General features: G+C 36.5%; 1 protein-coding gene across 1 annotated transcript in view; it reads left to right on the top strand.

Annotated features, from left to right (window-relative positions):
* BICC1 (BicC family RNA binding protein 1) overlaps positions 1 to 25,866 on the top strand; it is a 284,184-nt gene that overhangs the window by 98,381 nt on the left and 159,937 nt on the right. The window contains exon 2 of the mRNA XM_030334902.1: positions 6,411 to 6,457. Coding sequence (XP_030190762.1) covers positions 6,411 to 6,457 — 47 coding nt within the window. The remainder of the gene's footprint in view (positions 1 to 6,410; positions 6,458 to 25,866) is intronic.

Below are 25,866 nucleotides of genomic sequence, written 5' to 3'. Positions count from 1 at the left end.
GGCTCTGCTCTGGGTTTGGAACTTGCTTAAGATTCTCTCTCTCCTTCCCTCTGCCCCTCTCTTCCATTTGAGCATTCTTTCTCTAAAATTAAAAAAAAAATTTTTTTCTTTATCACTATATTTTGCCTTTTTAATTACAATATGTCTTGGTGTGGATCTGTTTTTGTTGATTTTGTTGGGTGTTCTCTGTGCTTCCTGGATCTGGATATGTTTCCTTCCTCAGATTAGGGTGGTTTTCACCTATTATTTCTTCAAATAAATTTTCTTCCCTGTTTTCACTCAATTCTTCCTCAAGGACTCCTGTAATATGAATGTTACTATTTTTGATGGAATCATTGTGTTCCCTATGTCTACTCTAATTTTGCATAATTCTTTTTTCTCTCTTTAGTTTATCCGGATAACTTTCCGTTACTCTGTCTTCCAGGTCATTGGATTTTTTCCTCTACTTCTTCCAGACTGCTGTTTATTTTATCAAGAGTGTATCTGATTTCGTTTATTGACCCTTTTATTTCTGCTCTGTTAGTCCTTATCTTTGTGTTAAGTGTTTCACTCATTTCTTCTACTCTTTTCTCAAGTCCAGTGAGTATCTTTGTAATCATTACTTTAAATTCTTTATCATGCATATTACTTATATCTATTTCACTTAGATCTCTGGCCGTGGCCTTGTTCTATTCTTTTATTTGGAACAAATTCATCTTTCTCTCATTTTGTCTAAGTCTCTGGGCCTGCTTCTGTGTGTTAGAAAATTCAGCCATGTATCCTACTCTTGAAGGTAATAACCTTATGACAGAGAGGTCCTGTAGTGCCCTGTAGTGTTGTATCCCCTGTTCCCAAGGGCCTCGTGCTTCAAGGAATATCTCTAATGTGTGCTGCATGTGCTCTTTGATGTGGCCTCTTCTCTACCTTGTGTTGTGGAGTTTTTTCTGACAGTCTTCAGGTTGATTCGTGGGGGATTTAGCATGATTTGAAAGTTATCTAGTTAAATTTTTGGAACAAGGTAAGCATAGGGACCTCCTGCTCTGCCACCATCTTTGTCCCATCTCTCCTAAACATGGGAATTTTTAACTACAAAAAACTCAGACAAAAAACCCTCCAGTATTTAAGAAGAACATTGAAGAAAACTGTCCTCAAATTACCAGCCACTGCTTTGAGAAAAAAAAATATTTTCGACTGTTTCCCTTTTCTTAACAGGCCTACATGTGTTTTTTGTTTGTTTTGTTTTGTCTTTAGAGCAGGTGAGTTTGATTTGTTAATTGTGGACTCTGAAAGCAGGTAGAGAGTTTAGGAAAGATGAGGCCTGAAATTCCTCATTCTTAATGTGATATACAACATTCAGAAGACACTATTCATTACTGATTTTTAAACTTGGAGTGTTTTGGTTGACTAGGGTATTTGAATGACTTTGAGAATTAAAGAAACTTTAAAAATAAGCTTAATGTCTATTTCTTCAATCAATTCTCAGAACTTTTTATGCCACTCTAGAGTGTTAGATATGAATCATGCATGTAAAGTTTTCTGGGAGTATATAGCAACTGCATCTTCTACATCTTTTTGTGATTCCTCTTTCAGTGAAGTTGGCCCAATTGTCATGGAAGTTTTCTGAAAACTGTGTTATATAGAATAAAATATCTGGCAAAGCTCTTTAAGCATATTGATTAAGTTGATATAATAAGTGAATGTTTTGAAATTTTAGTGAAGTATTTTTGTGGGAGAATGAGGCTACCTACATGGTTACATTTATCTTTCAGGTGACCTTAACATACAACAGCCTTCTTAGTTGCAAATATGCTACAGTTGGTTTGTGTTAAGAAAAAGGGAGGAATGCCTTGAATCTTTATAAATTTGAAGTATTATTTCTCATTTATTTTATAATTTGAACTTTTTTTTGGCTCAGTTTCCACAGGGTTGAGGGAAAAACCCATTGCCTATCACGGGAGTGTTTAAAGATACTCCATACTGTTTTTAGTCCTTGTGTTTTTAGATTTGACTCCAGAAAGCATCAGATGTTATAATGGAAAAGCATTTCAGAGTGAAAAGGATATTTAAATAAGTTTCCATATGCCCTACAAAGAATTTAAAATCGAGCTTACCCCCTCCCCACCCTTTAATTCAGTAATTAACTAGACTTGCCCTGTAGTTTGGGGGAGTATAATAGTTTACACCTGTTTCAACTTTTGCTGTTTTTATTGGCTATGGCTTTTGCCATCCCATATTTCTTGTGAAGCAAAAATATCAAATAAAATATGGCAAAACATTGGAGAAATTATAATAAACATAAAAATGAATTGTTCAGCTTAAAATATGAAATGCTTTACCTGCACAATCTATGAAGCTATGTTTCAGTAGTATTGAAGTAATTTATTCCTGGAATTCTATGTCATGAAAATAAAGACAACTGCTTTCATTGGCAAGTATAGTCCAGGGATTTTACAATCAAATGATTACATTTTGGAACATCAGGCAGAAGTCTGTTATAAAGACATTAGGAAAAGCCTGCTAAGTCATTATGTGTGTATTCCTGTTACTATGGAATATAAAAGGTAGGAGTGTATCAGTGTATAAGAGTGTGAGGACTCAGTAGAACTGTTATACCACAGAATAGAATTAGACTTCAAAGGTCAAGGAATGCTGTGATATCAATCATGTCTTGGCTCATTTCACAGGCAACATTTGCCCCTCCAACCATAATGAAAAGACAACCATTGAGTCAAGATATTATCATATCTCATGTTTTTCTTACAATCCAATTCTTAGATGGTCTTCCTAGAAGCACCCTTCACTCTTCAGGCCTGGCAGTAGCTGCCCAGCTGTAGTGTTGGATTTAAGAGTAAAATGAGTAGCTTTTTAGTACATTGTCCCAAATGAGAACAGCTAAGTTAAATTTCTAATAAGTTTAGTTTGGATAGAGTTGTGATTGTGAAAAGATATTTGGGAAAGTTGTCACTAAAATTAAATTTTGATTTTGGCTTTATCTCACTAGTGGGAGGCTGTGAAAATATAGGCCAAGATCGTAAGTTGAATGTCAGGGCCTTGCCAATGTTGATTCACCAGCACAGGACTTAAATATTTATGGAATGAAAGAGTGAACTTCTTTTTGTTCTTTTCTGCATCTCTAAAATGAACATATTAACCTTGGCAGCTTTGCTTGCATGGGGTCAGTAAAAGTCCTTCAGGAGACCCAGCAACCCGGAAATGAGATAAGGAATAGTCACTGTAACGTGCCAATGACTGGGACTAACCATGGTTTATACCTAAGACAGTGATCTCATTAAGTATCCAACCAGAGTCTTTTTATTAGGGTAATTGTGGGCTTCAGGAATGGACATTACTCTAGATTTAGGGGAGAATCTGTCTCAGATTTGGAGTTTTTTATACATAAACACTTGGAATGAAAAAGGCCAAAGAATTTTGGTATGAGTATTTTTGGTGCTAATGAGTATCCCTGCCTCCTCTTCCCCTGGAAATCATAAGGTGGTTACATGTGCAGGTTTCTGTTAAATTTTAGATATTTTTCTGGAACATAGTTATAATTTGAGCCTAAGGAAATCCCACCCCCTCCATTTTTTATTCATCCAGGGATTGAAAGGCCATTCTATGAAGTCTGTTTAGCTGGACTTCAAATGAAGGGGGATTTAAAGGTTGTGACATAATGGGTTTATCATGAGCAAAATAAATGCCCTAAAGGAAATGTCTGTAATGAACTGTAATTGTAATAGGAAATTTAAAGTGATGAATTATTAAGTTGTGAAGGAGTTCCTGTGGGTGAATCTTTCTTGCTTGATAGGCTTTTGGAAATATCTTTGATTCTAAAGTTTCTTTTCAAAGAAGAGTTTCCTTGGTGTCACTAGAATTTTCTCACATCTTTGTGCCCTGCTGTGCAATTTTCATTGCCAAGCAATTTTGTTATCGAGTAGGGCCCCTTCAATTTTTTTTTTTTTTTTTTGCTTTAGAGATAAAGGCAGCCTAAGAGATGGCTGAGTTGAAGTGCCCCCAAGGCACTTGTTATTAGGTTTGTGTCATTAGGTTTGGGCACTGTCATTTTATCTTGCCTAGGTTGTCCCTCTAGCTACAATCAGCCACATTTTCCAGTTTATTTGGAAAGTATGAGCTTTGCTCTTTTGGTTCAAATTTGCTTTTTGTATTTTTAAAAGTTTTATTAATATTGACATATTTCCAGATTAGAGAGTAGAAATCATAATTTGTAGAGTTAACTACCAAGAATGTATTTGTGAAAATGTGTGCTTGAAATGCTCACATGTCTTTGCTCAGTTCATGCTGTAGAAAGTATGGTATTTGTGCAGAAAGTAAAAATAGTATTGGCATTATGTATTAGGTTTGTTTTGTTTGTGTGTGTGTGTATTTGTTTTTTTGCTTCTGTAACAAATTATCACAAGTATAATGGTTTATAACGTAAATTTATTGTCTTACAGTTCCAGAGGTCCAAAGTCTCAAATGGGTTTCATTGGGATATACCAAGGTGTTGGCAGGGCCATGCTCCTCCTGAAGGCTCCAGGGGAGAATCCATTTCCTTGCCTTTCCCAGCTTCTAGAGGCCACCTATGTTCCTTAGCTTGTGGCCCCTTTCTTCATCTTCAAAGCCAGCAGTATAGCATCTCTAATGCCTTTCTCCTCTGACCTCTCCTTTCTTTGTTACATGTCCTGCCCTCCCTCTGCTTCTGTTGTCACATTGCCTTCTTGAATTCTGACCTTCCTGCTTCCCTCTTACAATGAACCCCATATGATGACATGCGGCCCACGTGGGTAATTGAGGATTATCTCCCTGTCTCAAGATAATTTAATGTAATTTGATCACACCTGCAAAATCCCTTTGGCCACTTAAAGTAACATATTCAGAGGTTCCAGGCATTAGGACATGACTATCTTTGAGAGGCTATTGTTTAGCCTACCATTAGAATACAGTTTTAAATTTTTTATTTCTTTTTAGCTCTTGTCATACATTTATTCAGAATGTCTTTGGAAATCACAGAAACATGTACTCTGAATTCTGTTTTTTTGGATGCAAACATGTGGATAAAAGTACACATTTTGCAAGACTGTAGAAGGTGTCTTTAACTGTGAGATTAAAATTGGTGAAAAAATTTATATTTTAGTACTTGCTATTTTTTTTGAGGGAATTTGAGTTTTGAGTCTTCCACTTAACAGAATCACCTGCCACATTTCTTGGGTCATTAATAATTTTTTAAATTGAAGTATAGTTGACACACAAGAGTCTTTAATAATTTTATAAGTGTCCTGGACACATATACATGCATGTATATGCATGTACATGCAGTGCCCCTTGATAGTGTTGACCAGTAAGTGTTTGGGGTACCATGGTCTTCCAGGTTTCATTGCCTAAGAGTTCTTGCTCCAGCTTGTTTCCTTGTCTTGGCCAGTGGCTTCTCCAGTTAACCATTATTCCACCCTGCACCTGAATTTGAGACCTGTTTGGTGTTTGCCTTCTGAAAGATGCAATTTGAGGCTATTGTGAGCAAGGCGCTTTTGTCTCTTTGGTCCCTCTTTCCTTTTAGTCAAATTGCCTACTCCTCTCTACAGATTTAAAAAAAGGTTCACATCGGGTGCCTGGGTGGCTCAGTCAGTTAAGCATCTGACTCTTGATTTTGGCTCGGGTCATGATCTCACGATTCGTGAGATTGAGCCCCACATCCAGCTCTGCACTGACAGCACAGAACCTGCTTGGAATTCTCTCTCTGCCCCTCCCCTGTTCACGCATACACTCTCTCTCTTAAAATAAATAAACTTAAAAAAAAAGGTTCACAGAGTTGTAAGACTTTCGAATGTAGAAAACTGGGTTTCTCATGTATTTATAGGCTACCATTTACATATAAAAACAATTTGTTCAAATGTAATGACCTTTTAATTAATCTCCCATGAAGTTTTATTGTTGTCTGTGACCTTCACTATTACTGTTTAATCCTCATGTTGTTTTGTCTTTATCTTATAAATGTGAATTAAAGTGTGAATTGAAGTAGTATGATGCCAGCTGAAACCCAAGTAGATTATATAGTCTTTGCAAAGCATAGAACAAAAAGGAAGTGCTTAGAACACTATAGTTGGTTATGTTGGTAGTTGCATTTCTTCATGTAGTTCCTTAACTATGAAAGGATGAGATTATAATCATCAATGTGTGAAAAGAGAGACCTGAATCTTCCAGACCAAAAAAAAAAAAAAAAAAAAAAAAGTGTGAAATTATCTAAAGATGTATAATTGATTGGATTAGTGTTTTGTTTTTTTACCAGCTTTGCATCAGAAATGAAGCCTGTTCTGGCAGTCACTGAGCAAGAATGGCATCTTGCTTACTTTTGTATTCTCATACCCGATACTTGAGAGGTTTTTGAATACAGAGATTGAAAAAGAAACTATTTTAAATGTGTATGTTTTTATTTACAGCTGCTGCTGAAGGAAAAGGCAAAAGTGGGGAAGACTTTTTTCAGAAGGTAAGTTGCTTTGTACTCCTGCCTTGGTGATAATTAAGGAGAAATCAGCATGTTGCAGTGGCTATACTCAAAACTCCTAAAAACTCCCCTTCCATATGAAGGGGAATAGATTTTCATGAGACAGCTGGAGATGTTTAGGGGAAAGAAAGGGTGAGATGCTCTTTGGGACATAACCATTCTAACTTCTTGCTCCTCCTGAGCAAATCTAAGGACATTTTTGCTTGGAGGCAGAGGCAATGAAGGCTGCCACGTGGGCTGTCCTGATTATATTCTTTCTCTGCTGCCCCCTATTTCTTTTTACCCCTATACATACCTGACCTGAGACATGGAGAGGAATCCCTCACAGCTTTCCTCATTTCCAGTAAGCATGACCACAGGTGGGATAATATAATCGACAAAAGATGCACCTTTAGACCTGCTTGCTCACTCTTGGTAACCATGTTCAATCTGTCCCTGTCTTCTGAGAGTTCTGAGTTTCAGTGAAGCCAGTCTGGCTAGTCATATATAACAAAGGGAAATGAGAATGGACCTGACTGAAAAAGGAATATGGGAAACTATGAATAGCAGTTGATTATTTCTAGTCAGCTCTGTTTTAAAATAAGTGCTTTATATAAGGGAAGATGTCTGTCCTTTCAAAGAAATTGACTCAAGTGCATGTTCTTCTTTCATTTATTTGGATTTATTATATTTGTGTCTTTGTTGTTGGGATACAGAAAGCATGTATGTAGAAACAAATATACAGGTGTCCTGGAGTGAAATAAAGCAGCAAGTATAGATGAAGTTAAATAACGCTGGGGAGGGTCGTCAGCCTTTGGAAAAATCAACCTGTGTGTAACCAGATGTGGCCTTTTATGGCCTCTTTATTCTCTTGCTTCTGTGTGAGCTACATGTTTTGTTTGCTAACTTTTGCATTCTCTTCCAGGAATATGTAAGCAAATATTTTCAGAGCCGATGCTTGTATTGGCATTTCTTCATTCTGAAAGTATTTAGTTACCACTTGCTCTGTTCCACACACAAAAGAGACTAAAACGAACAAGGCATAGTCTCTGCCTTAAAGAAATTAGTCTGGTGTCTGACAATATTCATATAAATAGCAGGAGGGTCTGGGGCTATAGAGGGTTAAACACTTGACTGGGGCTTTAGAAGATGAGAAAGGATTTCTTGAGTTCCTGAGATGAGTAGTAGTTAAGAGAAGAGGTAGGCTTGGGAAGGCATTCTAGGCAGAGAAACACAATGTAAGAAGGCTAAACAGGGGTGGAAGGATTCCTGTGGCATTCACACTTCAGACCTTTGGCTTGCACACATGACATCTGAGGAATTCATAGTTCATGGTGAGATATAATATCCTATATGATGAAGTTCCTTATTTGAATGGGGGGGCCCTTTTCAAAAGGGAGTTAAATTTTTAAAATTTAAAAATGCTGTGCTGGCAGAAATAGTTTTCCAGCCCTTCTTTAGGCTCTGGCTGTTGAAGTTTCTGTACTATACCGGAAGCTCCTTACTTGGCATTATCTCTTAGTGATTAATATCCAACATATCAGTACCTGAGCATTTCAGAATGCCCTGCCCCGCCTTTTACCTAAGGCAGGCTTGCCGTGAGGAAGAACAAAGAAGACACATAGCAAAAATGACAGATCTGCCTTGGGTTGACTGAGAAGGTGCAGATAGATGTGATATGTGGAAGGATTTTATTTCATTGTTCTTTAATTTGTGGATAGATGGAAAAAGCAGATTGTTGAGCTTTGTGTGACAGAGACATTTTAAAAGCTGAATCAAAATACGGTGTATGTGGTCATAAAGGACCTTCATTCTTAGAAGATTTGCTAATATTTATCACTCTTTGTGGAGCCATATATACATTCCAGCAGTTTAAATAGAAACACATGTTTGAATCCAGGAACATGTGTGCGTCCACCAAACCACGAATTGGAATCATAGATTCCATCCTTGGTCACAGGTTAATGAGGTCCTCAATAACTAAATGGGAGTAGCGTGTCTTCCTGATAAGTGTCCATACAGGATTTGGATAAACACCCTGGGGAGAAAAACCTGTAACTTTAATAAAAGGCAAACACCCCAAATTCCAGAAGAGTACTTTTCAGTGTTTGACCAGACAGAAGTAGACACTGTGGTTCATCTACAGTAGAATGAAGTAATGGAGAAGTATGGAATTGTTCTCCAAGAACTTGCTTCTAGTTTCACACGTATTTCAGTTTCACATAATGGCATTTTGGAAGAATTTAAGAACAAGAAATAGGCCACATTGCTGGTCATTAGCATCTGTGGGAAATTAATTTTCTTTTCTCAGAGTAAGGCAGATATGAAGGCTCCATATGCTTATTATTAAAATATGTTTTGGTTTTGACTCTAGGTGTGTATTACAAACCCAAATTAAAACCTCTCTTGAGTTGACTTTAAAACTTGACCACGCTTATTATTTTATAACCTCTAAGTCTGGAAGGCTACCTTCCTGTCTTTATTCTGGCTTTCCCTAGACAGGAGATTGGAGGAGTATGAGACTTTTATATGTCACTTTGTTGTTGTTGTTGTTGTTGTTGTACCATTAAAATATATGTAAAATCATATACTAAATCTATTCTCATGAAAATATTTGAAATTAAAAATAAATTTAAAATATCATTAAGAAAAAAAACCTTTAAGGATAAGGATTGGCAGATTCCCTCAAAGGTTTTCAATTGTAGCTTAACGACTACTAAGATCATCACATACATTGTTTCAGATTTGGAGCTGTAGCAGTTTATACTTACATTTCTCCTATAGAGTCACATTTATTGTTTCAGAGATTTACCTGGTTTTCTATATGCTCTTTTACTGCATGTGTTAGGAATATTTTATTTCCCCTGATGCTCTCTTAGAGCAAAAGACTAACCTGGTATTGCAGAGAAACCCAATAATTTAGTGGCTTAAAAAACAGAGTTATTCCTTTACTTTCATGTGACATTGTAAGGAGCATATTCCTGCTTCGTGGGTGGCTCTGTCCCATGCTGTCAGTTAAAGACCCACATTCCTTCTAAGAAGTAGCTCTGCTACTCCTTAGGGCATGGATCTCATCTTTGTGGTTGATCTGGGTGAGTACCATGTTCAGATGTGAGCTGGGAGAAAGAGGAAGAGTATGAAGGGGGTGTGCCCCAGTCTTAAAGCCTGAATGTGGTGTATGTTACTTCTCATATTCCAAAGGAGAAAACTTAGTTATGTAGCCTTCCCTAAATGTAGCAATGGACAGGGGGGAGGAGGAGCATATGGAAGGAGGATTGATTTTGCAAGCACTATCTACCAGAAGACCAATAGTTATGACAAAACTATTTGTGTGTGGTCAAAGTGTAATGTCTTCCTGTGGTGTGCTTTGAAACCTTTTGTGTTAGTTTGTTAGGGCTGCTGTAACAGTGTACTGCAACCTGGGTGGCTTGAACAGCAGAAATTGGCTGTCTCACAGCTCAGGAGGTAGTAGTCCAAGATCAAGGTGTCAACAAAGTTGGTTCCTTCCAAAAACTGTGAGGGAGAATCTCTTCCATTCCTCTCCCTGAGCTTTTGGTTGGTTGCTTGGCATCTTTGGTGTTCCTTGGCTTGTAGATGTGTTATCTCTGTCTCTGCCTTTGTCTTCACAGGCATCCTCCCTGTGTGTGTCTCTGTATCCAAATTTTCTCTTTTTATAAGGACAGTGGTCATATTGGATTAGGGTTCACCCCAGTGATCTCATCTTACTAATTATATCTGCAGTCACCCTGTTTCCAAATAAGGTCACATTCTGAGGTGCTGGGAATTAGGATTTCAACATAAGAAATTTTGTGGGGCACAATTCAACCTATAAACACTTCTTAATGGAGGAAATCATTCTGTAGAAAAATTTACTATAATTAGAAAAAAATTGCTAAAACTGTAAATCTTATTTATCACATTTTCCTCTGTATATTTAACTGCCTAGTCATTTGTACTAAATTTGTTTTTTTTTCCTTATTACAAGTCATTTCTAAATTGTCTAGAACAAATCTATAATTAACACACAAGAAGGATTAAAAAAATGTAATCTGTCATCCCATCCTTGAAAGAGAACTACTGTTTATAAACCCTTAGCATTTTTTCTGTGTATATTAAAAATGCATATAAAGTGCTTTTCAAAAATATTCTCTGATTGGGTGATGGAATTATAAGTCAGAATGTTTTCATTGGATACATTCCAAATGTTTTCCTGTATGAATACTTTGCAAGATCTCCAATAATTGTACTTTTTATTCTTTGGCTCTAACTATACTTACAAAAGGGAGGGAATGGATACAACTTTATCAATATTCTCTCTAGTTCGTTTTCCACCTCTCATGGCAACTTTAATTGAAACACATGGAAATGATTCTGCCAGGATTTTTACAGCTCTTTGGGCAGTTGTTCATGGCTTACTCACTGTCTGTCCTGTTTCCTTTTAATCAGTGCTTTTTTTTTCTTGTGAAATAACTATGGCCAGATCTGGGAGGGGAAAATGTGTTACAGTGTATTAGGTGGGGATGAGTGTAGTGATTGTGCTGCAAATGTGACTCATCAAAGCACCATGCTTTATTTAGGAATCCTGAGTCCCAATGGCCGAAGAAGACTAAATCCAGTCAGCGTCATAATTGAAAGCCAACTTTTCCATTGCATCAGGTTATATACATTATTTCTCCCCAAAGTATACATCACACATTTTTAATGTAGGGATATTTTTATAGTCTTAAAATGTGTCAGTTTGGAAGAATGACCCATAAACTATGGCTTTTCATGAGAGCTAAACAGTAAGACTAACATAAATAAGATACTATTTGGTGGCTTATGTGGTGTATTTTTAGTACCCTCAAACTCATCCTTTTAATTCAAACAGATTACTTTTGTCATTTGAGACTGGAAAGTAGGAAGTGTTGTCTTTGGGGGAAAATTGTGGAAGGAGTATTTGTTTCCCTCTACCAAATGAGTGTTTCAGGTGATCTTAGATGAGGAATTCTTTAATCTTTTTACTGGGGCGGGGGCTAAGGCAGAAATTAAAGAATTGCTTCTACTTTTTCGACTGGTCATTATTTGTGTATGTTGAATAGATCATATTCCTCTGGTAATAGAAATAAGTTTGGGTTTAATTATTTAAAAATGAATTCAATTAACTGTCACACATGATATACTTTCTCTAACACTGAGACTTTATACTTAAACAATTTAAATCAAATTTAATTAATTAAAATGTTTGTTTATTTTGAGAGAGAGAGTGTGTGCATGTAGGAGCTGGGAGGGGCAGAGAGAGAGAGAGAGAGAGAGAGAGAGAGAGAGAATCCCAAGCAGGCTCTGTACTGTTAGTGCTGAGCTAGACACGGGGCTCCATCCCATAAACCTTGAGATCATGACCTGAGCCGAAATCAAGAGTCAGACACTTAACTGACTGAGCCACCCAGGTGCCCTTGAAATTTGATTTAAGTAAAATTGGGATATTTTAAAATTCTAATCTTATAGATAATGTTTTAATATGGCTCACAATTCAAATGTTATGAAAAGATGTGTATTCAGTGAGTATTTGGTGTCATGGTTCTGAAGATATGTGGAGAGGGCTGTTACAGTGTTGGTTCTAATCTTATGCAAAGGTGATCATTAATGGATGTCATTACTAATGGACAGTTAAGCCTTGAAGCTAATGTTCAGAGATTATGAGTGGCCCTGAGAGTGAGTTTCAGTGAGAGAATTTGTCATCATGGTTCTCTCCTATTACTGGCTAACTAAGGATAACTGACCATGTATAAGGCTTAGAAAAACGGAACAACCCCTAAAAGCAGGTTGGTTATCTTTTTGAAAGTTGTCGAAGATAAGAATCAATCCTATTTTTATGCCTCATAATTTTCTCTCTCTTCTGTCTAGCAGATAAAGGTGAGTGAGAAAAGATTAAGAAAAGGACCATCTCAGTGACTTATTCATCATCCATTTTTCTGGTCTTCTCAAGTCTGCCTTGGTGTTTTATCTGGCATGAGAAGCTTAGCTGTTGGGCCCATATTTGTAGCATGCTGTATAATTACCTGTAGATTTCCATCATCATATTGTATTTTGGCTTTCATTTCTGGCTGCCATTTCATACAACTGCTTTATGAAAACCGTATTTTGTTTTTTATTCCTCTTTCTGCAACCATGGAATGGGGAATGTCATTAAGATTCCTGTAAAATGTATGTTGATGGTAGTCAATATGCCCTAATTACTACCACAGTTTTTTTTAAGTGAATAATAATCTTAAATCAGTAGCTGGTGAGAGTTTAGGTTTTTCCAGTAAAAATATTCTTCTTTCTTCTTGAAACCAAACTCAAAGCATTGGGTCATATGGAAAATCCAGTTGAATTCATGAACATAGGTTTGTTTAAGAAGGGTCACCAGGCAGGACTCTGGATTAAATAGTGACACTCAGCATACCTGGAGTAGAATTACAATTGAAAGGTCTAGTTAAATGATTTATTGGTCTTAGTTTAAAAAAAAGGCTTTTGTATTATTTTGTAAAATGTTCTCCTTGAACGGATTAAAGTCCTTAATTCCTATAATTGTCAGCATTTCTCTTAAAATATTGAGATACAAACTTCTTTATTTATGGTCGATACTAAGATTTCAGGACAATATTCACACTATACAGATAAGCCAGAATTACACTAAAAAATGGATATAAGCATATTTGTGTGGGTCAGAAGCAGTTTTTCAAGATAGTGGCATTACCTGTTTTTGAGGAAGGATTAAGTTTGATTAGTTCTCGTCACAGGAGACTTGCTTTTGCTGTGGTAGTCTGTATCTGTGTGTATATTTAATTATGTCCTTTGGTTGTCATATGATTCAAATTGTTTTTATATCTAAGATAGCATAAGACAAATTCAGTCTTGTATATACATACAGCATCATTGGAGATGTGTCTGAAGATCAATCTAAAAGGATATTCATTGTGATAATATTTGTAATAACTAAAAATAACCCAAGTGCCTAATGTATGCTTGAAATATGCTAATATGCTATATACAAACTTTATATTTCTAGATAGGCATTAAAAAATCTTGCTTTTTTTGGTAAATATTTAACAACTTGAGAAAATGATCATATAAATGCAAAAATCAGGACAAAAGGTATAGCTTGACTCAAATTTTCTTACATATATTTATGCCTTGAAAAATGATTGGGGCAGGAATTATGCCAAATGTTAACAGTGATTATCTTGGCTGTGAGATTATGGTTCATTTTTATTCTTTCTCTCTACTTTCCTGCAGTGGACAGCTAATACTTTTAAAACCAAGATCAGCCACTACCAACTCATGGAGCAAAACAAATCATGATTGCTAAAAGTTTGAGGTTGCTCATGGATGCATGAATTGTTGTCAGTTTATAGCATATACAGTATTTTGGTGAAAGAAGTCTGAGAAGTCATCTGGTTCTGCTTCCCATCAAGTACTGAAGTTCCTTCTGTATCACAACAGTTGTACTATATATATATATATATATATATATATATATATATATATGGCACATCATTTTTAGTGAATGCTAACTTTTTAGAAAGGCTCTGCCCATTTGTTTTTGTTTTGCTATTTGGAGGTGTAAAATTTTTTGAAGATGGTTTTTTACAACATCTCTATGCCTTCTTTTCTTCCAACTAAAGATACTTAGTTTCTGATTTATCATATGACTTAATTTTCAGACCTCTCACCATTCTCTTCACTTTCAGGAGCAGGATCAGTGTTCCATCTTAAATCTGACAGTGATATCTGGGTACAACATTTTGGATATACCCTGTACCTTTATAGTGAGGCCATAATATCTGTGATATTGATAGGATCCTCAAGTAGCTAAAGATTATATAATCTTCAGGTGCTGTGCATTGGTACAGACATGAAGAATTGGCATTTATTGCTATTCTTCACCCAATTGAAGAAGAAAGGCTGGCCCCAATTCACTGCTAGCTAATATTTATGCTAACATAAAATGAAGATACTTGATTTCAGACTGGCAGGTCAAGGCCCACTTAGGTATTGCTTACTGCTCTGTCTCTCACTCTACTCTCTCGACCTAACATTTGGCTTGGAGATGATGTGGCCATTATGGTGGCCAGCATATGGAACTATAGAAAACATCTCTCTGAAAGGTTTCACCTGGCTTCTGTGACTCACTAGTCAGAACTCCTGTATGATTTTCTTTCTTCACTATGGACTCAAGGTTGTTCTAGAGTAAAGGACTCAGTGGAAGGATTACAGTCCATAAAATTGATGGGGTCATTGTAGTGCCATTTAGTGTGACTCAAGTGAATGCCGTGATAGTTAATAAAGAGCTTAAACTTTGTTGTCCTAAAATGGGCTCACAGAAGAATTAGCACATTTTAAAGTTGGATGTGGTGATGGCATTTTTTTTCTTCTAGACAGTGCTCTGATTAGTCTTGGATTGATTTTTTTTTCAAGGTCAGGCAGCTAGTTGGTGGCAGCTCACTTGAAGAGTGCTTTTCCAACTTTGTTTGACTGTTTTTTTTTTTTTTGACTCCTGTTAGTAAAACATCAATGATTTTCTTTAAATCAGCAGTTCTCATATCCTCTTGGGTGGGCTATATGCTTCTATAGTTGAGAGAAGTTCTGTCAAGCTACAAGTTTTGCTAGGTAGGGTTCTGAGTTAGGGTTGTTGTAGTGCATGAGAGGAGACAACCAACAGGCTGGAGGCAAATTAATGCAGTAAAATAAATGGCATGGATTTTGTAGTCTTTTATACCTTGTTTAATCAGATTTCAAAATCACATTAAGTTGGTTGTTGTGAAGTTTGTATCTCTGATATTTTGCTATTATAAAACTTGAAATAATGGTTTGTTGTAATCTCCTGAATCAGCCCTTTCTTGAATTTTGGGACTCTTTTTTTTTAAGAACAACTTTTTTCTTGATGTGTTTAATATTTTGTGCTTTCTTTTAGAAAAGGTAGATTATTTTTGGAATTTATTTTTTGGGGAATTCAACCCTTAACCTTGTTTGTATGTCTGAATCGTACTTCATTACATGCCTGCCTTCCTACATAGCCTACCATGAAAAAGAAGAGGAGCAAGCCATGTTTTGTACTACCTTACTCTGCTTCCCAGCTCATCTAGCCACCACTGATGGGTCTAGATGTGGGATCCAGTGATGGCCGTGACCAGTGTGATGGGCTCTGAAAACTCACCTAATGAGATTAATCTCTAACAAATTGGGAAACTAAGACCCAGAGTGGTAGTGGGAACAGAATGGGAAAGGTCATGATGTTAGCACGGGGTGAGGGAGAATCCAGGGGGACTGAGTTAGACGTTTAAAAGCTGGAATGATAAGGGAGAAGCAGCTGTGAGTAAGCAGAAGAAGCCCATCCACAGAAGGGAACATGGAACAAAAGCCAGAGAGAGAAGCAGATAGGCCAGAAGTGAGAGAGCCCCTACAGAGAGCAGGCAGTTTGTGCTGCTTCTTAGATTTTGATCTGTAGGTGTACTTGTAGCTTCACCCCTTCTGATGTAGTTGAGAAATAGTGAGGCCTTGTAATCAAGATTTGGATTAAAATGCATAAAAGCCATTCAGTTACTTGAATAATTGTACAATTGCCCTCTCTTCAAAAGGTTTAGGCATTCACACTTAACAAAATTTGGTGTGTGTGTGTGTGTGTGTGTGTGTGTGTGTGTAGAGTAGTTTAACTCCTCAATGAATGGCTCCAATTATATTTTGTGTTTGGGGTGCCTGGATGACTCAGTTGGTTAAGCATCCGTCTTCAGCTCAGGTTCCTGAGTTCGAGCCCTGTGTCGGGCTCTGTGCTGACAGCTCAGAGCTTGGAGCCTGCTTTGGATTCTGTGTCTCCCTCTCTCGCTGCCTCTCCCCCACTTGTGCTCTGTCGCTCTCTCTCAAAAATAAATAAATGTTAAAAAATTTATCTTTAAAGGAGCAGTGCTCTTTAGATGAGGCATAAGGAAATTTTCTTAAAACCTGTCACTAAACTATGTATATAGCAGCAATACCATAGTGTGTTTAAAGCATGAAAAAAAAACCAAACCACTACACCAGTGTATGATGAACACTCTTTATATATGTACTATATATGAATAGTACTCTTCTTTAGGGTGTTTCTTTTTGCTAGTCAGTTGCCAGCATTATTCAAGGAAAGGTCACCACTATTAATATCTTAGGTGGAAAAAGCTTGTGCTGTCCCTGTGTTCCAAAAAGATTTTGTTGTGGGATTTCCTTCTTCTTGGCCATTAACGTTAATATTGTTTCAGTCAACATTATACCATTTGTGGGAAATTGTAGTCAGCCAACACGCAGAGGGATTAGTACAGCATGAAACGTTTTCTGTTCTTAATTGTGGTTGAGAAGAACTTTTTGTTACTTTACATCTCTTTATGTAACATGATCCTTGAATTAAATTATTAAATCCTCTGAATGTTATTCTCTTACTTTGTATGTTTAGCAGTTGTGGCTTATCCTAAACTAGTTCTTTTGTAGTTTTTTTATTTCTTTGGGTATAAATTCCTTCTTGAAAGAGCTGTCTTTACACTTTAAGTGGTAAAAAAAAAAATAGGTTACATAGCCTTTCTTTTTTCTTTTGTTTGATGTAATCAGAATGCTAGGAGAAGTGTGTAAATAAATATGTGTTTTCTTTCTTAGCATTCACTACTTTTAGTACTTTGGTCACCCTAGAATATCGGTCAGTCATTCAAATTTTCTACTTCTTAATGGTTAAAGTGATGATAGGTGGGGAGTGAAGGAATTTAGAGATGAAACCAACTATTGGCAAATCTATAGAACCTTTAGTGTTGCTTTCTCAGTTTTTTCTTGACTTCACCATCAATTAGTTTTTTTAAGAGGAAAAAAGAAAAACAAACCCAGTTTCAATTCCCATGTGCCTGTTTACTTTGAGAGTTACCAGGAAACCTTAATCCCCTGTGAATGAGAAAATGTTTAACTTAGTTTGAAGTTGTTTTCTTAAATAGAGAACTTCTTGTTAATTTTTCTATGAGATCTTTGAAGACAATGGTTGTAAGTCAACAGGGGGTGCTGTTTGAGAAGCTATGTATATTCCCTAGGTTTGCAGGTTTGGAGAGCCTGTTTTCTTGTCTTCAGTCAGTACCTTGAGAGGGAGATATTAACAAAATTGAGGAAATAGTATATTTCAGTACTTATTGGGAACATGGATATGTGTTTCTTCTCATTTGAGTACCACTCCACTTTAGTATCCCTCTCATACGTGAAAAATATGATGAGCTACCTCATAATCTGTGAATCTAAAAACTTTCCTGTTGTCTTCTAGGGTCCATGGGACTGCTAAAGAAGAAATAATTACCACCTTCAAAGGATTTTCAAGCAAGGGGGGGAAATGCTTATAAGAAGGGGCTAGAGTGAATGATTGTGTATTGGCCTTACAATAGGATGCCACTCATGAGATACTTACTGCCTTCCCTGGGAGCTAGGCACCGTCCATGTGCAGGACTGTAGAGGGAAAAGGTGGCCATATAGCTTCTGTCCTTAAGAAGGTCACAATCTAGAGGAGAAAGTGTTTGAGTAGGATATGAGGGATAGGTGAAATGAGTATGTTGAGTATATTGGGTAAGATTAGATTAGGACTTTGTGGAAAAATTTCTGACAGAGAGCAGGGATTAGATTAGGTTAAAATGTCTTCCAGACCTGTGATTTCATGACTTCAGTGTCTTAATGGAGGCAAAATGGAAAGTCATTCCTGACAGAAAGAACCAACTAAGTGCCTTTGCAAAGGCAAAACAAAGGATGGGGAGACCATTTCTCTGACATATGGTCCAGAAATCAAATGAGTTGAAAGTGATATATATATCATCATATCATTTCATCTAAGTTAGTTATGCACAGATCCAAGTGAAAGGTTGAGAGGGTGAGTAGAAGGATTTGAAATTCAGATTAAATTTAGGAGATCCTGTTATCTATATTCATTGTCTACTGAAAGATGATGAAATTTAAAAAGATAACTACACATTTTGCAATATAAATTGTTTTGCAACTTTTGACTTCTTTGTAAGTGCTGGGTTTAGTGACGTGTTATTACTTTCTTCTTCCCACTACTTTCCTGGATGATAAATGCATTCCCAGGAAGATGAGTTTTTAACTATGCTTTGAAACTATGAAGTTTTGACTACTGTAATGCCTTCATTGCATTTTGGGTGATAAAATTTCTAAGTTTGGAATGATGGCTATAAAACAAATAGCATCATTTAAGTAAGTCCTGAACCTTCTTTGATACGTATTTTTTTAAAAATGTATTTTTCAGGAAGACAGTTAAAAGTTTTGGTTTTGCAGTTTAATTCTGGCTGTGTTTTATGGAAATCAAACTAAAACTTCTGAGACCAACAGTTCAAGTTTGGCAAACAATAGAAAATTTGATTCTATTTGTATAAAATTAAAGACACCCTTAAAGAAATCTTTGACTATCAATTTATCATTCTGTAGTATTAGCATGAAACCACCAACATAATGATGAACAAATAGAAGAGAAAGCCAAGAATATTTGAGATCCAGTATCATGCAGAATAAATATAGCCAATACTCAGTTTTTCAGGAATAGATTTTCTAGTTGAATTAACTGGAATTCTTGTTCCTATTCTCATTTCCCAAACTCTGAGCCATTTTAGTGTTGGTAAACTGAATCTATAGCAGTGTTCTTAACTGTCCTTGGTGTGTGTTTGCCTGAGGACCTTTTAAAAACTCTTGATGTTCAAACTTAGAGATTCTGACTTAATTGTTCTGGAAGTAAAGCTAGGGCATTAGTAATTTTTTTTTTTTTAAGCTGCCAGCGACTTTAATATACAGCCAAAGTTGGGAACCAGTGATGTGGAGAATGACAAGTGCAAACAGAAATTATAAATTCATGTTGATCTCTAATGCTGATAAAAGGGAAGTAATTGTATGTTTTGTGTGTGTTTGTGTCAGTTACTAATAGATTTCATTTTCTGTTGAGTATCATTCTCCTAGGACTAAGTGTTATTTATTGGTATTATTTCCAAGAGGGTGTACTGTGAAACACTAGTTCTGCATTATGTTAATAAGTATCATATTTTTTTTTTATTTTTTTATTTTTTTTTTTTTAAATTTTTTTTTTTCAACGTTTATTTATTTTTTGGGACAGAGAGAGACAGAGCATGAACGGGGGAGGGGCAGAGAGAGAGAGACACAGAATCGGAAACAGGCTCCAGGCTCCGAGCCATCAGCCCAGAGCCTGACGCGGGGCTCGAACTCACGGACCGCAAGATCGTGACCTGGCTGAAGTCGGACGCTTAACCGACTGCGCCACCCAGGCGCCCCAAGTATCATATTTTTAAAAGTTCCATGATAAGTTTTGAGGAATGCTGTCATAGACAGTTAAAAAGATTCTTTCCTGTGAGACTGCTTATAGCCTCTAATATGCTAGTTATTTGCATTTTGTGAATTTGTTAGGTAAATCTCTTATATGCAGCACTTCACAATATCATTTGATGAAAAACTTTTTTGGGAAAATCTAGTCTACAGAATTCAGCAATCTGTGAATCATTTGGAAATTCCTTTTGTTTCTTTTGTTTTCTTTTTTTTTTAAAACCAAGATGTGTTTTGGGACTGGACGTGATATAGTTTATACTTTTTAAAAAATATTTTTTAAGTATATTTTTACTTTTAGTAAAAAATATTTTTGCTCAGTGGGCCTCATGACAGGATGAGAGTGTAAATCATTTCAGAGTATGTGATTCTTTTCTAAAACACAACTGTTATCATTTTATATCTGTGCTCTGAATTTCTTTAACATTTCTCCATTGCCTCCCAGATAAAGCTAGCTTTCCACCTTTGGCACTGAATATTAATTATATTTGGTTCTTTCCTACTTATTTAATTTTGTCTCCCATTGCTCCTCAAACCATTCCAGTTTCATAATTTTAACTGGTTGATATCAGCTCTTGGCATCCCCAAGCCATGATCATTCTTTAAAAAAATTTTTTTTTAATGTTTTTATTTATTTTTGAAGGAGAGAGACAGAGCATGAGCAGGGGAGGAGCAGAGAGAGAGGGAGACACAGAATCCAAAGCAGGCTCCAGGCTCCAAGCTGTCAGCACAGAGCCTGATGCAGGGCTCCAACCCATGAACTGTGAGATCATGACCTGAGCCGAAGCTGGCAGCTCAACTGGCTAAGCCACCCAGGCACCCCCAAGCCATGATCATTCTTGACTGTAATGGCTATAGATCAAAATATCACCCACTTAGAAAGTCATTTTCTCATCTTGATCTCTGACCTTTCCAGTTGTATAGCTAAAAGTCCCGCCATTTTGTGGCATCCTCTGGACTGGCCCATCGCACATTGACAGTTTTCATTTGTTTACGTGTTGTATTTATATATCTGCATCACTTTGGATTTTATTGAGAAGTTAATTTGCTTACCTGTTGTCCTGTTTCTTGAGTTGGTATACTAATAGTCCAACTAGTTTCTGATGAGAGACTCAAGTATTTTGGGGCCTAACACATTACTTTGTGTGCATGGTTGGAGCTGAGTAACTTCTTAGAATCATGAATGAAATTGTAGGACTGAAAGGGACCATAGAGATTTCCTAGTTTAGCATACAAATGAGGAAAGGCCTAGAGAATTTAAGCAATTTGTCCAAGTCTTATAACTGTCTGATTGTTGAAGCATGGGAGGAAACTCAATTCACCATCTTTCTTTTCTTTTTGTTTTTGTTTTTCTTTTTAGTTACACTGACAAGTCACATCTTTTAAAAATCTTTGTGCTCATCAGGAAAAATAAAAATCTCATGTCTTTGTTGTTAGTGGAAAAACACAGTAAATTAAATATTGATATTTAAAACAGATCAAAGCAATAAGAGATAGAGCTGTCTTATTCCCCACTCTGCCAACATACACAAAAAAGATGCTTTGGAGGTTCTTAGGGAGCACTTGTCTGAGATGATAGACAGTCTTTAAAATTTGAATGTTCCAGAGGTGCTTATATTGTATATTTCTTCATACCTTCTCCTCTTTATCCCTTTTTCTTTACCCTGATTCGATGCCATGCCATGCTTCCTTTTGAAGCAGTCAGCAAGTGAAACAACTAAGAGAGATCAGTATTAAAAAGAACACTAAACCAGGAGCCATGAGATCTGTTGAATCTCAGCCCATTAACAAATGACTTGGGCAAGTCATTTGAGATTCCATTCTCCTACTTACAAAATGGGGACAATTCCTCATAGATTTGATGTTAAAATCAGTTTAAATTGAACAGTTTCAAATCATTTGAAATTGAAAAGCATTGGGTGAGAGATTATGTGATTTTTCAGAGAGACCCTTCCATGTCAGTGCTTAAGGAAAGGCTGCAGGGTTTTATCATTTTGGGATGGGACTCCATGATTTTAGTTGCTTGGAAAAAAAACCATAATACTGTTGGCAACTCTTCTTAGTTTAGAACTGAATGATTATAACTTTTATTTGGGGATACTACTTTCTGGATTCTTATGTTGAGAAAAGATTTCATTTGTTTATTGAAACATGTTTATATTTTTTACATTTTACAGTAAATGTTTTCTTCCCTTAGTGGAGTTTTTTTTTTTTTCTTTCATTTTTTTCTTGTGGTGGTGTTGATGCTGTTCAGTTCTCATGCAATAGGATAGTTCATTACTATTAGAAATACTGTTATTCCTTTGTTATGAAAATGAAAATTGTCAGGGAATGATAGGCTGTGTCTGGATAAGGTTTGCTATCAATAAAGAATTATCAGGGCATGCTGAACTTTGATTCTGGATCCAAAACTCTTTTAGTTTTACTAGGCATAAGAGGATAAAAAGAAAATCCAAGCAGCTTGATTCAGGAGCTGCTAATTGTCTCTGTGGCTCAAGGAACATTTCATGTCTCAGCCACAAGCATCTGCCATCTTGCTTCTGATGTGCATTGTCTTCCTTCCTTACACAGGCTCTGCTTGTAGCTTGTGGCTTCATGGCCCTTTGCTCTGAGGCAGGGAGAGTCCTTTGAAGACTACCTATGAACTCCCCATTCTATAGCCCATTGACCTTCTGGGATGGGTAGTGGGAGGCACGTATCATTACTGGTGTGTAGGCTTTTAGTGAATATGGAATGCAAAGCACTTTTATACCTCTGCAGGGACATGCTAAGACAGTAGATTCTATTAGTTGTTGACTGTGAGTGGCAGTACTTATTGGGAATCTATAGGTCTGGATGTTGTAACTGACAATTAAATTAGTACAGGCACAATTGACTAGATGGGGGTCAGGTAACTTAGTGTTGTGGTGGCTGGAGGAAGCCACTTAAATAGTATCTGTAAGGGGAAGAAGGCCTGAGAACTTTGGGGAGGTATGAGGCAGGAAGATAAAGGGATGGATATGAGGAAATGGGAATGAAGAATGTCTTTTATGTAATTTTTATTTTTTAATTAATTTTTTTCTGATTGAAATATCATTGACACAATGTTACATTAGTTTCAGGTGTACAACATAGTGATTTGACAATTCTGTGTTATACTGTGTTCTCAAGTGTAGCTACCATCTGTCACCATATAGTGAGTGCTGTTATATACCATTAACTATATTCCCTGTGCTGTGCCTTTCATCCCCATGACTTATAGGAATCAGAAATAAAATGAGGAATATTGGTAGGATCTGGTGGGATGAAGAACACAGGAATTAAGGATGACTTCAAGGTTTCTAATATGAAAGGGACAGACATAGTAACACCTAGTAGGAAAGCTATTCTAGAGAAAAATGTTGACTTGAAGTCATGGTGGATATGTATGTAGGTAGAGTGCTCAGGAGAAAGATCAGGGCTGAAGAAATTGTGCCTTTTTAAGAATCACATGCATTCTAGAAATAGTGAGGTACTTCATGTAAAATTGCCTGTAAGCTAGGAGTTTTTGTTTTTATTCATCTCCTTAACATTCCAGAAAATAACAGTTGTGTTTTATAGTAAGTATGGCAAGGTTTTTAAAAGACCATTTGAAAAAATGTCTAGAAAATATCCAATAAGAAATGTGGTTCTGAATTTGGAAGAACTCAAGCTGCAGTTAAAGAACACTTGATTTATTGGACTCTTGCCTTCTCTGCTCTCTTCCTGTGTCTGGCTCCTCTCCCCAAACTCTCCTGCCCTCCTTTTGGTCTCAGAGCTTCCAAGACATAGAACAGTGTCTCACTGCCACATATGCATCAATATGTGGTCACCCAGAGTTCATAGATTTGAAAGTTCCTTCCTGCAAAAGCTATGTGTGTCACATCAGCCTCCCCAGTGTTTTTGTGACATGGTGGTAATGAGAAAGGAGGCTCCAGGCTACTGTACCCGTTTACTGACAGCTAGTTGTTATGAAAAGAGCATTGGATGAGGGGAAAGGAGGAGATAATCCCAGTGCCAGATATCTCTTCTAGGTCTCTGGTTCCTTATTAAGGGAGGGCCAGAATTATCCAGTCTCTAAAGCTATGATGCTCTGTTTTTAGTGCACAGAAGTAAGAGCCATATCTATATTGTAAGTGTTCCCAGTAAATCAAAGCAGGGTCCAAGTAGCAGCTCACAAAACAGATTTGTTCTTCATGTGAGATTTATGTAGCACTCCTAAATTTTCTAAGGCTTTTATTTTCCTAAACTTCCCAGTAAGATAGGGCAGCAGGAAGGCCTTCAACTGTTAAAGCAGTTTTGATAAGCAAGCCCCCTGTTGAAATTAATCCAGGTTAATCTTCCTGGAAACCATGGGGGTAATGAGAAATGGGGTCAGGTACAAAAAAGGGTTCAAGATTTGTCCCTGGCCTCACAACTAATTCTTGTTAACTAAATTTTAAGCAGAAATAGTAATTTCTAATTAAGCATAAGAAAACATTATTTTGTATTTCCTTTTCTGGTAGAGGCAATATATATTAAGTTAAGCAATATAAGTGGCTCGGAAAGGATTGGGTGAGAAAAAGAATCCACAGTTTAGTTTTCACTCTAGGCTCATAACACAATGCCTGCCTTTGTTTAGTGACAACATTTCTTACAGATTTTGTTTACTATTTGGGTATTGAAAGGTATTGTTTTTATAGAAAGAATCATTATTGTAGGGTGTTTGTACTAAAATGTTCACCTGTATCAGGTAGGGCTATCATGAAATGTAATAACTAGTCTTAATTCATATGAAGGAAAGCTGTATTGTGGCTTCTTTACATGTAAAATTTTAAGGTGTTATAACTTATTAGATTCTAAAGAAACTGCAGATTGTCTTTCTCTGCTTTTTCGGAGTTCTTGAATCCCAGAGACCAAAATGCAGCTTATAGACATTTGTGAAATCTTAATATGGTTGTTGTAGCCATGGAGTAAAGTTACTCAATACATAATTGTGGATCAAATGAGTGAAGTGATGAATTTACTCATTAAAAAGATTTTTTTTTGAGCCTTTTAGTGTGTGCCACTGTATTGGGCCTTAGGAATACAGTGGTGAACAAATCAGACATAAGTTCTGCCGTTATAGAACAAATAGAAATTTTACTGAAGGATACATACAAAATACAAGAAAATAAGCAAATCAAATAATGAATGATTTTGAACAACTATGAAAGGAACAAGGTACTGAAATGGGGGAAAGGCTTGTTAAATGATGAATGCATCAAATAGAACTCAGTTTTTTTAAACAAAGGCATTTCAGGAGACAGCTAAATTTTAATAATTTGCTTTGAATAGACTAGAAACTTTAAGTATTTACTTCATCTTTCAAAAGCAATTCTTTACCCTCCCACTTAAACCAATACATTTAAGGAATCCTACCCATTAAGGATATAATTATATTTTCTTTCATTTGTCTTTATTGGAATTCTTTTACAGTTCTTCCAAAACACTAATACATTCCTTAGAGTTAAGCCTCAGCAGGAATAATGAAGCATCTCATTTGCTATATTATTCCATTACCTATGATGTTAAGACAGTTGGTAAATAACTTCTTTTTACAGAGCAGCCAAAGTGCGGGGGGTGGGGGGGGGTGGGTGGGGAGGAAGGGAGGGAAAGATTTAGCCCAATCTAAAAAGCCTGGTCCCCAGAAAATGATTTACGAAAGCTCTGTCATGTGATGGCTGCTATTCATTATCAGGGTTTTGTTTGCCTTTTAAATCAGGGCAACACTTGGATTGTGGTTTTGCTGTCATGCCCTTTCTTCATGTTGGAATTTTTCTAGGGCTTTTTGCAAATTCTCAGGCAGATGTTTGTCTTCCTGATGTAAGGGGGTGATTTGGCGCCATCTAGGATGATTTTTTGCTTTGCCTGAATGAACACTGTTGCTGAATAGTTTCAAGCAATGACAGCATCTGAAAGGAAATGTTATGGCGGTGCCTTCATGCCCTGGCTAGTCAAATATTGATTAGTCTTACAGAGACTAATCAATTGTAATTTTAAGTTCTAATAGTACAGTGAAGGTTATCACTTGTATTTTAGGAAAC

This window comes from Lynx canadensis, chromosome D2 (assembly GCF_007474595.2).
Source record: "Lynx canadensis isolate LIC74 chromosome D2, mLynCan4.pri.v2, whole genome shotgun sequence".
Classification (NCBI taxonomy): Eukaryota; Metazoa; Chordata; class Mammalia; order Carnivora; family Felidae; genus Lynx; species Lynx canadensis.
Note: the sequence above shows the minus strand (reverse complement) of the source record. Positions and strands in the feature narration are given on the sequence as shown.